The sequence below is a fragment of the Balearica regulorum genome, chromosome 5, assembly GCF_011004875.1.
Source record: "Balearica regulorum gibbericeps isolate bBalReg1 chromosome 5, bBalReg1.pri, whole genome shotgun sequence".
In the NCBI taxonomy this organism is placed as follows: domain Eukaryota; kingdom Metazoa; phylum Chordata; class Aves; order Gruiformes; family Gruidae; genus Balearica; species Balearica regulorum.
Window position 1 is genome coordinate 69,792,319 of NC_046188.1, and position 13,744 is coordinate 69,806,062.

General features: G+C 69.0%; 3 protein-coding genes across 11 annotated transcripts; all 3 read right to left on the reverse strand.

Moving 5' to 3' along the window:
• Positions 1–47: 47 nt before the first annotated feature.
• On the reverse strand, positions 48–6,699 carry TCIRG1 (T cell immune regulator 1, ATPase H+ transporting V0 subunit a3). Of its 4 annotated transcripts, none has more exons than XM_075755531.1 (20): positions 6,613–6,699; positions 5,939–6,112; positions 4,591–4,669; positions 4,243–4,472; positions 4,046–4,140; positions 3,774–3,900; positions 3,609–3,691; positions 3,387–3,480; positions 3,091–3,303; positions 2,720–2,870; positions 2,501–2,640; positions 2,179–2,336; positions 2,015–2,105; positions 1,816–1,934; positions 1,443–1,656; positions 1,137–1,253; positions 948–1,058; positions 710–830; positions 440–611; positions 48–353 (listed from the first exon to the last, which is right to left on the reverse strand). In XM_075755531.1, exons 2-20 carry the CDS (start codon positions 6,053–6,055, stop codon positions 272–274), a joined length of 2,514 nt encoding a protein of 837 aa, XP_075611646.1. In that variant the 5' UTR covers positions 6,056–6,112; positions 6,613–6,699; the 3' UTR covers positions 48–271. The 4 variants fall into 4 exon arrangements, with proteins under 4 accessions (XP_075611646.1, XP_075611648.1, XP_075611647.1 ...); XM_075755533.1 differs by having other exon boundaries at positions 5,939–6,083; positions 6,613–6,673; XM_075755532.1 differs by having other exon boundaries at positions 6,540–6,652.
• A 550-nt stretch (positions 6,700–7,249) lies between these two features.
• NDUFS8 (NADH:ubiquinone oxidoreductase core subunit S8) lies at positions 7,250–9,341 on the reverse strand. 3 transcript variants are annotated; one of them, XM_075755590.1, is made up of 7 exons: positions 9,245–9,341; positions 8,466–8,513; positions 8,317–8,379; positions 8,126–8,215; positions 7,817–7,989; positions 7,586–7,714; positions 7,250–7,487 (listed from the first exon to the last, which is right to left on the reverse strand). In XM_075755590.1, exons 2-7 carry the CDS (start codon positions 8,503–8,505, stop codon positions 7,356–7,358), a joined length of 627 nt encoding a protein of 208 aa, XP_075611705.1. In that variant the 5' UTR covers positions 8,506–8,513; positions 9,245–9,341; the 3' UTR covers positions 7,250–7,355. The 3 variants fall into 3 exon arrangements, with proteins under 3 accessions (XP_075611705.1, XP_075611706.1, XP_075611707.1); XM_075755591.1 differs by having other exon boundaries at positions 8,466–8,516; positions 9,245–9,333; XM_075755592.1 differs by having other exon boundaries at positions 8,466–8,547; positions 9,245–9,279.
• Positions 9,342–9,558: 217 nt separating this feature from the next.
• LOC142602174 (aldehyde dehydrogenase family 3 member B1-like) lies at positions 9,559–13,612 on the reverse strand. Of its 4 annotated transcripts, XM_075755558.1 has the most exons (9): positions 12,790–13,612; positions 11,958–12,068; positions 11,763–11,883; positions 11,517–11,602; positions 11,285–11,366; positions 10,773–11,159; positions 10,497–10,663; positions 10,167–10,266; positions 9,559–9,766 (listed from the first exon to the last, which is right to left on the reverse strand). In XM_075755558.1, exons 1-9 carry the CDS (start codon positions 12,949–12,951, stop codon positions 9,573–9,575), a joined length of 1,410 nt encoding a protein of 469 aa, XP_075611673.1. In that variant the 5' UTR covers positions 12,952–13,612; the 3' UTR covers positions 9,559–9,572. The 4 variants fall into 4 exon arrangements, with proteins under 4 accessions (XP_075611673.1, XP_075611671.1, XP_075611674.1 ...); XM_075755556.1 differs by having other exon boundaries at positions 11,285–11,602; XM_075755557.1 differs by lacking the exon at positions 9,559–9,766 and having other exon boundaries at positions 10,215–10,327; positions 10,358–10,663; positions 11,285–11,602.
• Positions 13,613–13,744: the final 132 nt, after the last annotated feature.

Below are 13,744 nucleotides of genomic sequence, written 5' to 3' on the forward strand. Positions count from 1 at the left end.
CCCGGGACCCCCTACCCAGCCCACGGCAGAGGGGACGGAGACACAGAGCCGGGGACGAGCCACCGGGACGGCTTTATTCGCTGCCGAGGAGGGGACGGGGACGATGCCGCAGCCGGACCCCCGCTGCCCCCCTGGCCCCGGGGGTTTGGGGCGGGGGGGGGACGGACGGGGACACCCTGCCCCCCGGCACCCTCCAGCCGAGCTCCCTGCAGCAGGGTGGGGGGCTGGGTCCTGCCGACGCTCCGAGCCCCCCGGCATCCACGCGGCGCAGCTACTCCGAGGCGTCGGGCGCGAAGGCAAATGGGCACAGCTTGTACCCGGCGCCCACGTAAAACTTATTCTGAAATTCCACCCTGCCGAGGAGAGGGGCCGGTGAGGAGTGGCATTGGGGGGGGGGTCGGTCACCCCATCCCACCGGCACCCCCTCAGCCGGGCTCACCAGTGCAGGCGCAGGGCGTGGAGGAAGGCGGAGAGCCCCTCCATCACCAGCAGGATGGCCACGGTCAGCACGGCGAAGGCGGCGAAAACCGGCACCAGCACCACGCCGCCCACGTAGCTCAGCCGCACGAAGCCGTTGCGCATCACCATGGTCCACAGGACCTCCGACAGCTCTGGGAGGGGGGGGCCAGGGACGGGGCGGGGGGTGAGGCTCTGCCCGGCCCCTCGGGGGGGTGTGGGGGGTGCAGGGGGGGCACACGGGGGGACTCACGGGCGTGGGCCAGGCTGAGCGCCCAGAGCCGCAGGTAGGACGCGGTGTTGGAGACGCAGCCCAGGCAGTACTCGATGGTGTGGATCGCCTGGTGCATGAAGATCTCGGCGAAGTCCAAGTGCTGCGGGGATGGAGGGGACACAGGACATCGGAGGGGACGCGGGCCATTGGCGAGGGGCACGGCTATCCCCATCCCAACACCCCCCAACGCTGAGCCCACCGGGCCGGTGCCCCTCACCTCGGCATCTGGGCTGTGCCCCCCGCTCTCCACGTCCTCCTTGGTGGCGTTGACGGAGTTGCCGGCCTCCTGCCCCTCCAGCAGTGGCTCCTGCTCCCCCACGGCCGCCGGCTGCGTGGGGACGGTGCCGACGGTGAGACCCTGCTGCACGCCCCCGGCTGAGCCCCCCCGCCGTGACGCCAGCCTTACCGCAGGGCCGCCTGTCCGCTGCGCGCGCCGCCGGCAGCACAGGTAGAGCGGCGTCCCCAGGAGCAGGACGGGCACCGACGCCAGCGCCAGCACCACCAGCGCGGTCTGCACCGGCACCTGCGGCACAGGGGCACTGATTCAGGGTCCCCTCCGGCACCGGGTACCTGAGCTGAGAACGGCCCCGCTCGTGACGCAGGGTGAACCCCAGCCCCGCTACGCCGGCCCCCGTGGGGGTCCCCCCTGCTCCCAGCCTGGGCAAAGAGAAGGGACCCTGGGTGGGTGCCCCCCGTCTCGGTGGGGTGCTACCTGCCCCCGGTAGAGCGGGAGGTTGCCAGCGTTGGAGGTGAAGAGGAACATGTCGATGAAGTGGATGAGGATGCTGGGGGCCACCATGGAGTCAGCGGCGCTGAACTTGATCCACTTGTAGAAGATGAGGAAGACGAGGTAGCCGAAGAGCGCCAGGAGGAAAACCATCTCGGGCAGGAACTCCAGCACCAGCCGGTGCCGCTGCCGGAAGTGCCTGGGCAGGGGGACATCAGCCGGGTTCAGCCGAGCGTGGCACGTCCCCACGTGTCCTGGGCTCCTCCCCAGCTGTAGGGGTACGGGACCCCACTCACCCACCCCACTGGGTCCAGCCCCAGTCCCCCCAGAGCCCACGGGCACAGCCCCGGGGACTCACACGTGGTTGAAGATCCCCAGCATGACGCCAAAGCCCATGTGCACGATGCCCAGCACCACAGACATCTTCATCTTGAAGGAGTTGAGGAAGTTGAGGTGGTTGGTGGCCAAGCTCCAGATCTGTCGTAGACAAGGTGGGTGAGACTCTAGGACACCCCACCGAGGATCCCACCTCGTCCTCTCCCCCACGGGACACTCACTGGGTCGATCCCGAAAGGATAGGGCCCTTGGAAGACACCGGTGACGTTGGGGTCCAGGGTGAGGGACGGGTGGGTGGCGAGGTAGTCAGAGCTGTGGGCAGAGCAAGGGGGTGTCAGCGCAGGCAGGGACCCGGGCAGGTTCACAGGGGCGTTGGGAGTCCCACCTCCAGGAGGAGTGGTTGGCCATGGTGGCCACGCTCCAGGCAGAGGGGAAGATGACGGTGGCTTTGCTGAAGCACTCGTTGTAGATGAAGCCGGTGTAGATGGAGAAGGCCCCCATGAGCAGGATGAGGTAGCGCCCCTCGAAGAACGTCAGCCAGATCTGGGGGGGGGTGCAAACATGGCTCCCACGTCCTGCACCACCTCCCCTGCCCCACGCTGTCCCCCTCCCACACCACCAGCCCCATCCCACACCTCCACGCCCATCCCATGCCCCCACCCACATCCCACACCTCCACGCCCGGCCCCCCGCCGCGTCCCCCTCACCTCGTTGCTGGCCTGCCGCAGGCTGGGGCTGTTCTCGTACAGCACCATCCAGAGAGCGAAGAGGAACATGAGCAGCCCGTGCCCCACGTCCCCAAACATGATGGCGAAGATGAAGGGGAAGGTGATGATGGCGTAGGGCGCTGCAGGGGCACAGGGACCGTGTCACACGGGGTCTCCTCCACAGCCCCGGGCCGTGGCGGGGGGGTCCGGGGTCCTTACCAGGGTTCACCTCCTGGTAGCTGGCCACCCCGTAGGCGTCCACGATGCTCTGGAAGCCGGCGGTGAACTTGTTGGTGCGGATGAGGGTGGGGGGGCTCTCCGAGGTGGGGATGCGCTGCACGAAGCACTCCACGCTCGAGCCGCTCTTGTACTGAGGGGAAAACACCCGGCGCCTGACCCACGGCATCCCCCCTGCCCGGCACCCACCCCACCATGGCAGGAGGACATGGGGACACCGAGCGACCTCTGGCAGGAGGACATGGGGACACCAAGCAACCCCGACACAAGGACATGGAGGCACCAAGCAAAACCTGGCACCAGGACATTAAGCAACCCCTGACATGAGGACATGGGGACACCAAGCAACCCACCGATCCTTGACGCAAGGCATCCTGCACTTGGGTGAGGTCCCGCACGGGGCACCAGACCTCGGCGATGAGGCACTTCTCGGTGACGTCGAAGCTGCACTGGTTGAGGACGAGGTAGATGGCCTTCATCTTCTGCACCTGCACCCGCCAGGTGGGCAGTGCCAGCACCACCTTGTCCAGCACCTGCGCCAGGTACTGCTCCGTCTCCTCCAGCACCTGCGGGTGCCCGGCAGCGGGTCAGGGACGGGGGGGGTGTCCCGGCGTGGCCCCCCCAGTCCCCTCTGTGGTGCCCAGCTCACCACGCTGAGGTCCTGGATCTGGCTGTGCAGCCCGCTCATGGTGTCCGCCCGGCTGGCCTCGCTCTCCGGGTAGGGGTACACGTGGCAGTGGAAGCTGGGACAGACGGACGCCGCCGTGTTGGGGGGTGCCGGGGCTCCCCGGGGCGGCGTAGCCTGTCCCTGCGGGTCTTGCTAAATAAATCTCCGCGCGGCCGGAAACGCTGCGCGGGGCTGCTGGCTCACCAGTCCGAGATCTTGCGGATCTTCTGCCCGATCTGCTCGCCCCAGTAGGAGATGAGGAAGATGACCCAGGTGATGCTCTCGCCCTGGGGACAGCGCAGCCCACGTCAGCCCCGGCCGTCCCAGCCCCCCTTCCCTGCCAGCCCCCCGCCCCGGTGCCCCACTCACCGTGGCCGGGTCCTCCATGGGCTCAGGCATCTCCACGAAGCTGGCCACCAGGTAGCCGCGGCAGGCGCGCCACAGCAGCCGCTCGAAGGCGCTCACCCGCCACGGGTGAATGACGCCAGCCACGAAACTGCGGGGACGTGGCGAGGGCGCTGGGACGGGCACGGCTCCGCTGCTGCCCCTGCCCCACGGCTTCTCCCCAGACCTCACCCCGTGGCTACGCCCCACGGCCACCCCACGGCCCCCCCACTGCCCCCCACGCCAGCCCCGCTTACTTGATCTTGCGGTCGAGGTGCTGATGCAGGGAGGGGTCAAGGATGGGCTCACGATCCGAGAGCGCCCGGGGCCGCGGCGGGGAGCCCAGGGGGGCCTGCGGTGACGGGGGAACAGACATGAAGCAACGGGGGGAAACGGGGTGCAGGGTGGCACCCCCGGGATGGCGGGTTCCTCACCCCCCCCACTAGCGACCCACCGGCAGGCTGGTGAAGCGCTGGCCCTCGCGCAGGACGTGGAGGTACTGGCGCAGCTCCCGCAGGCGCCCGCGCAGCGAGGCACGGTTACGGCTGACCTCCCGCAGCTCCTGCGCCAACTGCTCCGACTGCTCCTGCACCCGCAGAGCTTCCCGCGCCAGCGGTGCCCGCGGGCTCTCGGGGCACGGCCCCAGCACCCGCCCGGCGTCCCGCAGCTCCTGCTGCAGGAAGGCTGCGAGAGCCGTGGTCAGATGTGGGGGGCCGTTGGGGAGGGGGGGATGAGAGGGGTGTTACCCCCCCGAGCAGCCCCCCCCCCCAAAGCCAGCCTTGTGCCCCCCCCCGGCACTCACTGAAGGTCTTCTCCATCTCCTCGCAGCGCCGCACCTCGCCCACGAAGCGCCGCTGGAAGGCACTCACCTTGGGGTTCAGCTGCCAGGGAGGGGGGGACACGGTCATGGTGCAGCCCCGGCGGGAGCTCGAGCATCCCGGGGGGTACAGGCAGCCCCAGCACCCCCAACCCAGCACCGTGCCACTGCCCCCGGTACGTGGGGCACCCCAAATCACCCACACTCATCTCCTGCACCCTCAGGACCCCAAACCACCCAAATCCAGTCCCTTGCACCCACGGCACCCCAAATCACATCCACACACTCCCCTGCACCCAGTTGCCCGTACCCATGGCACCCCAAGCTGATCACACCCACCCCCTCCACCCACCGCACCCCAAACCACTCACCCCAACCCCGCTGCACCCAGTCCCTGCACCCACCACACCCCAAACCCACTGGAGCCCAGTCCCTGCACCCATGGCACCCAAGCCACCCACATCCACCCCCTGCACCTACAGCACCCCAAACCCACCACACCAAAGCCCCAGCACCCACAGCACCCCAAACCATCCAGACCAAACCCATGGCACCCCCAAACGACCTGCATGCACCCCCTGCACCCATGGTACCCCAAACCACCCACCCCAACCCCCCTGCACCCACAGCACCCAAACCCCCAGACCAAACTCCCCGCACTCATTCCCCTCACCCACTGCACCCCCAACCCCCTGCACCCACAGAATCCCGTGCCACCCAGGTCAACCCCCCTCCACCCAGGCACCCAAACACACCCAGACCAACGCTCTTGTACCTAGAGCACCCCAAACCCACCCATCCCAACCCCCCTGCACCCAGGGCACCCCAAACCACCCAACCTGGCTGCACCCATGGCACCCCAAACCACCTACCCCAAACCCGCTGTACCCACAGCGTCCCCTCCCACCCACCCCAACCCTCCTGCACCCAGGGCACCCAAACCCACCCAGGCCAATCTCCCTGCACCCACAGCACCCCAAACCCACCCCTCCCAATCCCCCTGCATCCATGACACCCCAAACTACCCAAACCCAACCGCTGCACCCATGACACCCCAAACCACCTACCCCAAACCTGCCGCACCCACAGCATCCCATCCCACCCACCCCAAGCCCCCTGCACCCAGGACACCCAAACCCACCCAGGCCAACCCCGCTGCACCCATGGCACCTCAAACCACCCGCACTCACCTCCTGCACCCAGGACACCCAAACCCACCCAGGCCAACCCCGCTGCACCCACGGCACCCCAAACCACCCGCACCCACCCAGCCCAAGCCCCCTGCACCCAGGGTACCCCACACACCCCTCGCAGCCCCCCGTCCCCTACGTACGTCCCTGAACTCGAGCAGCCCCCGCTCGCCCAGCTCGCTGACGCAGCTGTAGGCCGAGGCGGACTGGAGGAAGAGCTGGGCCAGGCAAACCTCCTCGCTGCGGAACAGGGACCCCATGGTGCCCCCCGGGGACCCCGCTCCGGCCCTGGGGTGCAGAGGCGTGAGGGCACCCGCCTGGGGTGGAGGAGAGAGGGAAAGGGTGGGGGCTTAGGGGGGGGTCACCCTGGGGGTCCCGGGGGGCTGCGGTAGCGGAGCCGGGGTGTCCCCGCAGCCGTGGCCAGGGGGAAGTGACCCGCCCCGCTCACACGCGGCTTTTCCCGGCACCGGGTTTGCAAAATACTTTCCAGCTTCCCCCCTCTCCCCCGCCCCGCTACACCCCCCCCACTTCCACCCCCCCCACTTCCACACACACCCCCCCCCCCCCCCCGCCTCGTCCCGTTCAGCTGCATCTGAGTCAGGGCGTCGGGGCCACCGCATCCCCCGGGACCGCACCGGGCACCGGCCGTGCCCCCGGCACCGAAGGAGGGGGGGGCTGTCCCGGACCTCCCCCGCTCCCCGCAGGACCCATTCCCCGTCCCGTTCCCCCCCCCACCCCCCCCACCGTGGGTGCTGCCCGGGCCCGGCCGAGGATCGGAGCCGCCCCCCCGGGGAACGGCGGTGCCGCCCGCCCCTACCCGGGAGCGCGGGGCCGCCCGGGCTCGGCACTTCCTCTTCCCCAGGAAGGGACCGGCCGCGGGGAGGGACCGGCCCGCCCGGCTCCGCCGCTCCCCGGGAACCCCCTTTCCCGGCCGCACCGAGCCGGGAGCGCATCCCCTGCCCCGGGCTGGGACACCGCCCCCCCCCCCCCCATCCTTCGAGGAGCATGGAAATGGAAACCCACCCCCCCCCCGGAGCTAGAAGACCCTCAGCCGGTACCATCGGGACCCCCCTCCGTGGCTGCCCCGGGAACGACTCCCCCGCGGCCCCAGAGCCGGCTGCAGGCAGGGGCACCCCCTCCCTGGGAGAGGGGCAGGCACCCCCTGAACCCCCTACCCCCCCCCTTGGGCCCCGCCTGCCCCCCAACCTGCCTCACCCCACGGCCTCCACCTCCCCTCCCCATCCCACACCTTTCCCTGCCACCGGGACCCCCCACCTTCCTGTGCCCCCACCCCGACGCGGGCGATGGCGTCCCCAGGACCCCTGTTCCCCTCCCCAAGATAAACCACGCACCCCTGGGCCCCCCCACCCCGGGGCTGTACCCGCCCCAGGGGGTTCACCCCCCCCCCCCCCCGCCCCAGCGCTGGAAAGGAAGAGACACGGAGAAAGCCGGAATTCCGGGTTAGGAAGGGGCCGGTGCCCCCAGCACGGGCGGGGGTGGCAGAACCCCCCCAGACCCTTTATTAGGGGAGCGGGGAGGGGATGTGGTGGCACCCGGCCGTCACCGGTACAGGTAATCGGCTTGGATGTTGGCCGCGATCTCGGCCTCCCACTTATCACCGTTGTTGAGCAGCTTCTCCTTGTTGTAAAGCAGCTCCTCGTGCGTCTCCGTCGAGAACTCAAAGTTGGGGCCCTGCCGGGGTGGGAGATGTTCGCCCTCAGGGCTCGCCAGACCCCCGCCGCCCCGGGCAGGGGGTCTCGCTGCCCCGCAGCTCTGCCTCCCCGGCTCACCTCCACGATGGCGTCCACGGGGCAGGCCTCCTGGCAGAACCCGCAGTAGATGCACTTGGTCATGTCGATGTCGTAACGCGTGGTGCGGCGGCTGCCGTCGGCTCGGGGCTCAGCCTCGATGGTGATCGCCTGCCACGGGGCGATGGGGGGTAACGCCGTCAGCTCCCGCTCCGGGGAACACGCCGTCCTCCGGAGTCAGAGGGAGGAGGATGAGGGTGAACGAAGGCTGACCTGTGCCGGGCAGACGGCCTCGCAGAGCTTGCAGGCGATGCACCTCTCCTCCCCTGAGGGGTAGCGGCGCAGGGCGTGCTCCCCACGGAAGCGCGGGCTCAGCGGGCCCTTCTCAAAGGGGTAGTTGATGGTGGCCGGCTCCCGGAAAAGGTAGCTGAGTGTCATGGCCAGGCCTGGAAGACGGAGAGGGAGGGGTTACGGCACGCTCAGGGGGGCTGGCATCCCGCAGACGGGCCGGGGACTGTGCGTGGGGAGGCTGAGAGGGGTTTGCTCCTCTCACGGAGGCGTCCAGCCGGCTCCAGGACTCACCTCGGAAGAGCTCGGTCCAGAGCAGGGTCTGGGCAGCCCGGTCGGTGATGGACCGCATGTCCATGGGCGGCTCCTGGACATTGACGTACTCTGCGGGGAGAGGGAAGCTGTGCCCACCCCGCGGGGAGGGGGTGTGCGGAGGCAGCCCGGGGGTGGGAGGGGAAGGATGGGGGGCAGCCGCCCCTACTCACTGTAGGAGTCCCTGGGGACGGTGGTGCTGAGCGGGCGCAGGTAGCCCAGGGGGGCCGGCGGGCCTGGGGGAAGGGGAGAGAGAGGGGTTGTGGGGGGGGGGTTCAGCTCGCAGAGAGGGGGGTGAGGGGGTGCCCGGCGTGGCCCTCACCTGTGCGGGCAGCCCGGTACAGCAAACGCAGCGTCGCCATGTCCGGTCCTGCTGTCAGCAGAGGGGCCCAGCCTGACACTTGCTGCCGGCCCAGGTGGCTGGGGCGGGGGGGGGGGGGGGGGCCTGGGCCCCCCCACTTCCCACAGGGGACCCAGGCACCCTGACCCCCAGCCCTCCCCTAGAAGCACCGCTAGCACCCCTCCTCCCACGAGGCACCCAGGTGTCCCCTCCCCCCCAAGGGACCCAGGTGTCCTGACACCCCCCCCAGGGACCCAGGTGTCCCCCCCACCCCCAAAGGGACCCAGGCGTCCTGTTCCCCCCCCCCCCGGGCACCCAGATGTCCCCCCCACCCCCAAAGGGACCCAGGCGTCCTGTTCCCCCCCCCCACTTCCCACACGGGACCCGGCTGTCCCCTCCAAGGGGCCCTGTCACCCTGCCCCCCCCCCCGCACCCCTCCCGAGGGACCCAGGCAGGCTCCCCCACCCCATGGCACCCAAAAGCCCTGCCCCAGGCCCCCCCGCTCCCCAGCACCCAAGCGCCAACCCCCCTCAGAGGCACCGAGCCGCCCTGACACCCCCCCGGCCCACAAAGGCCTCAGGCACCCCGTGTGTGTGTGTGTGTGTCCGCCCGCGGGGGGGGGGGGGGGGGCAGGCGTCCGGGCCATTCTCTCTTCCCCCAAACGGGACCTGACGGCCACGACAAGCCACCATGGGCCACCACAGCGCTCCCCGGCCCCTCCCGAGGGCCACCCCGGTGTCCCGTCCCCCCCCCCCGCTCACCTCCCCCAAGGACCCAGGCGTCCTGACCCCTCGCCCGCCCCCGGAGCGCACTGCGCAGGCGCGAAGGGCAAAGACGCAGGCGCAGAACGGCGCCGAGGTCACGAGTTCGGGAGGGGGCGGGCCGCAGAGATGTAGGTGGAACCTAGAAGGAGGGAGGGCGGGGCAGACGACGCCAGACTCGCTTTCGATTGGTCGGATGGGGAGGAGATTCGTGGATTGGGCGGGGAGACGGCGGAGCGGCGCGGCGATTGGTCGGGCGTGAGACCGGCGAGGCGGGCACTGAAGCGTAGGCGGAAGCGGAAGTAGAGGTTTATTGCGGCGGGGCGGGTCAGAGCAGCGTGCAGGCGGTGCGGCGCTTGGTCTCGGTGGTGGCGCGGAGCAACGGGAGGCGGCTGGCGGTGTAGGGCGGGTACCGCGGGGCGTTGAGGGCCTCCCGGCCGGCCCCGCGGAACAACGTGGATCGTGGGTGCGAGAAGGTCTCGAAGCTGAAGCGACCGTGGTAGCGGCCCAAACCGCTCTGCCCTGCGGAACACCGTGTGGTTCAGAGCCCGGTACCGGGCCCGGGGAACCGGCGCTGGGTGTAGGCCTGGGCGGAATTCAGAACAGGAACCGGGACTCCAAGGACGGGGGGGGGGTTTCAGCCCCGGCACCGAGCTCTGACCCGCGGCACGGCCCCTGGAGGCGGGAGGGTCGGCACCGGGGCACCGGTACCAGCACGGCCCGGGAGGCGCTGGGTAGGGCGTCAGGGCCGGTACGGGGGACTCGGCCCCGGGGCAGTGGGGACCCACTCGGGGGACCCGGGGGGGGGTGGCAGCGCTGGAAGGGCTCTGGGCAGGGGAGCGGGCAGGGCCCCGGCCTTGCCGGTGCTGGGTACAGCAGGCAGGGGGGTCCCGGTGCTCCCCGTTCCTGGGGACAGACGTACCGATGCCGCCGAAGGGCAGGGTGGTGAGCGTCATGTGCATGATGGTGTCGTTGGCACAGAAGCCGCCGCTGCTCGTCTGCTCCAGCACCTGGTTCACCACCTTGGGGGGAAGTCAGGGCAGGGGGGTGCTGAGCACCCACTGGGCACCCGTCACCTGCCTCCTCCCTGCTGCCTGGGGTGCGCCAGGCCACGCGTGGCTGGGGACACGGGGGGGGTCTCCTCCTGTGACCAGGGATGAGGCCAAAGAAGCAGCACCCACGGCCACCCGGACCCACGCAGCAGGATGTGACCCAGGCTGAGGAGGATGCTGCTCCCAGCCCAGCTCCGCACCTTCTTGCGGGAGGAGAAGACGTAAAGGGCCAGCGGCCGCTCCCGGGCATTAATGAAGGCAATGGCGTCGTCCACGCTGGCCACCGTGAGGATGGGCAGGATGGGCCCGAAGATCTCCTCCTGCATGACGGGGTCATCCTGCTGCACGTCCACCAGCACCGTGGGAGCTGTGGGGCGAGAGCCGAGCTGGGCTGGTTGGGTGTCACGAACCGCACCCAGCGGGACCCCCACCCTGCGCTTCCGCCCTCCCGCCGGCCGTACGCCCCGTGCCCTCACCGATGTAGCGCGCCTCTGCGTCCGTCTGTCCTCCGATGGCCACACGCCCGCTGCACAGCAGAGCCTGCACCCGCCGGAACTGCTTGTCCCCCACGATGCGGGCGAAGTCGGGGGACTCCCGAGGGTTGGAGCCGTAAAATTCGGCGATGGCCTCGCGCAGGGCGGGCAGCAGCTTCTCCCGCATCTCCACGCTGCACAGCACGTAGTCGGGCGCCACGCAGGTCTGCCCCGCGTTGAAGAAGCGGCCCCAGGCCACCCGCCGGGCCACGTTCTGCACGTCGCAGGTGTCGGACACGTAGCAGGGGTTCTTGCCCCCCAGCTCCAGCGTCACGGGCGTCAGGTGCTTGGCAGCGGCTGTCATCACGATCCTCCCCACGGAGGGGCTGCCTGCGGGCAGGGGGAGCAGCACGAGCCTGGCGTGGTTATGGTGTCCCCCCACACACCCCGTGGAGCCACACCAGGCTCGCTGGGGCAGCCCCGTGCCTGGGATGGAGCGTCCCTGCGGGATGTACCGGTGAAGAAGATGCAGTCAAACTTGTTCTCCAGCAGTCTGGTGGTTTCTTCCACGCCGGCGGTCACCACGGCAAAGCAGTCCTGTGACACAGAGGGGAGGCAGGGAGTGCGGCGCCAGAGCCGGGCAGGAGCAGAGGGAGCGCGTGGGGGGACGTGGCTCAGCCGAGCAGGTTTGGGACATGTGGGCAGGTGTCCCTGGAGAGAGGTGGCTGCAGCCGAGGGCTCTCCTACCTTGTCTAGGTACCTGGGCAGCGTCTCGGCCACTAACCTCTCCACATTCCGGCTGATTTCGGAGGGTTTCATGACAACGCAGTTACCTGCAGGACAGGAGCTCCCTCCTGGTAAGGACGTTGCTCTTGGGGAGCCCCCAGTGCAGCCCCACAACCATCACCCCATTTCCACCCCAGGGAGGACACGGGACACCGCCAGTGAGGTCCTGGTGCTTCCCAGCATGGCAGAGACGCAGCCCAGCCTCACCAGCGGCGATGGCCCCGATGAGGGGCACCAGGAGGAGGTTGATGGGGTAGTTCCAGGGCCCGATGATGAGCACCACCCCGTACGGGTCCTTGCGGATGAAGGCCGAGTCCAGCTGCGTCGCCTGCAGAAGGAAGGACGCGGTGAGGGACACCCACCTCCCATACCGTGCGTCCCCAGCCGGCCACCGCCCCGTACCCAGTTCTTCTCCACGTGCTCGTCCTTCATCCAGGTGCCCAGGTTGTTGAGCGCGTGGTGGAGCTCGCTCCTGCAGATGGAGATCTCGGAGAGCTCCACTTCAAAGGGTGGCTGGGGGGGACACAGGGGGTCGTCACGGCCACCGCCGCAGGCACAGCCACGTGGCCACCCCGTGATGATTGGCCTCACGCAGGTCACGGAGTCTCCTGGCAGCCGTAGCAGGATGTGACCGTCTCTGCTGGCACAGACTCCACCGGGAACACCCCGTGGCCTTGGCAGCTGCAAGGATGGGTGGCACGGCCACCCCTCTGCCATGCCACCCGCGTGCCACTGTGCCACGGCAGCAGGTTCCCAGGGCTCGGTAGAAGGTCACGGTTGAAGACGTGGATTTGGTATCTCAGAGCTTTGGCTACACCAGACGTGGCTCTGGAGGTGGGAACGAGGGCCCCCGCTGTTGTCGGTGAAGGTTTCCCTGGAGCTGGTCCCTTCCATTTCTGTGCAGCTAGAGGGAGTTGCTGTATGGTTTCTCCTCTTCCCCAAGGGCATCCCCAAAGGTTAAGCTGACGATAACTATAAAAAACCAAAGGCCACCGCTCCCCGGGTGCAGTGGGCTGACTGTGGGCTGACCCTGGCCAGCAACCAAGCACCCACCCAGCCGTTTGCCACCGTCCCGCAGCGGGACGGGGAGAAGCTCGGGAGAGCAAAAGCAAAAAAACCCAGGTGGAGACACAGACGCTTTTATAAATGAAGGAAAGAGGGGTGGGGGGAGGAAATATCAAGAGATGGAGAGGGAACCGCTCCCTGCCGGCTGCCCTGGCTGTGGTGGTCTCACCTTGCCCATGTCCAAGGCAGTGGCCTCCAGGATGTCCTGCTTCTTCTCTTCCAAGAAACGTCCCAGGGCCTCCAGCTGGGCCACGCGGTACTCCATGGGCCGCGTCTTCCCCGAGAGCCAGGCTGCCCGCAGGCGGCTCACCAGCTCGGCGTGGGGATTCATCCTGAGAGGAGGCTCTGAGCCGTCCGGACCTGATCGCAGTGTGAAATTCCACAGTTTGGGCTGGGCGACGCAGCTGACCGGCCGGTGGACAAAGCCACCCTGATCTCTTCAGCCCTTGCAAGTGAGTGGGGTTGGCCCAGCAGGGAGTGTCCAACGCAGTTTTGTTCTTGAGAAACAGTTGGCTGGGGTTTACTGAGTATCTGTTTTCAAAGCTTGGGGTGGAGCTGGAGGAGAGGAGGAGCAACTGGGATGGAGCAACGGAGCCCAGAAACCCACCAGGATGGAGCCAAAGCAACCAGGATGGAGCAGAGGCGGGGCTCTGGAGGACAGCACACCCCAAAATTCTACGGGAGAAGGCTTCCCATCCGTGATGGCGCCTTACCTGTCCCTCTCTTCCAGACTCAGCTGCCAGGCCTGGCTCCAAGGTCTCCCTTCGATCTGCTGATGCCAACCCGTGCGAGATAAGGGAGGGCGAACTGCAGGGCGCGGGGCGGGGGAAGCTGGGGTCATCCCAGCTCAAGGATTTGGGAGGAAGACCTTGGTGTGGACCTTCTGACCTTCTCGGGGCTGAGCCCCCTGGCCGGGGTGGGGGGCGTGGGCGGCAGGAGGTGACCCCCAGCATGGCCCTGGGGCTCCCCACCATAACCGCGGCCGGGGTTTGCCCTCCCGCTGGTCCCACCCCTCCCCTAGTTGTCTCCTTCCTATTGGCCAGCGGCTCCATCCCGCGCCCTGATTGGCGGGTTGCCGCGCAGGCAGCGGGTGAGCAGGCAGGAGCGGGCAGGGAGGGAAGCAC

Coding starts and splice junctions, on each gene's coding strand:
- LOC142602174 (XM_075755556.1), bottom strand. CDS start 12,951: ATGAATCCCCACGCCGAGCTGGTGAGCCGCCTGCGGGCAGCCTGGCTC. Junction 12,069..12,789: donor CTGCCTTGGACATGGGCAAG/GTGAGACCACCA, acceptor TGTCCCCCCCAG/CCACCCTTTGAAGTGGAGCT. Junction 9,767..10,166: donor CCTGCCCTTCGGCGGCATCG/GTACGTCTGTCC, acceptor GGTGTTCCGCAG/GGCAGAGCGGTTTGGGCCGC.
- NDUFS8 (XM_075755590.1), bottom strand. CDS start 8,505: ATGGCGACGCTGCGTTTGCTGTACCGGGCTGCCCGCACAG. Junction 7,990..8,125: donor CTGGACCGAGCTCTTCCGAG/GTGAGTCCTGGA, acceptor TCCGTCTTCCAG/GCCTGGCCATGACACTCAGC. Junction 7,488..7,585: donor CCGTGGACGCCATCGTGGAG/GTGAGCCGGGGA, acceptor CCACCCCGGCAG/GGCCCCAACTTTGAGTTCTC.
- TCIRG1 (XM_075755531.1), bottom strand. CDS start 6,055: ATGGGGTCCCTGTTCCGCAGCGAGGAGGTTTGCCTGGCCCAGCTCTTC. Junction 4,670..5,938: donor GGCTGCTCGAGTTCAGGGAC/GTACGTAGGGGA, acceptor CCTCCCTGGCAG/CTGAACCCCAAGGTGAGTGC. Junction 4,473..4,590: donor GGAGATGGAGAAGACCTTCA/GTGAGTGCCGGG, acceptor CGGCTCTCGCAG/CCTTCCTGCAGCAGGAGCTG.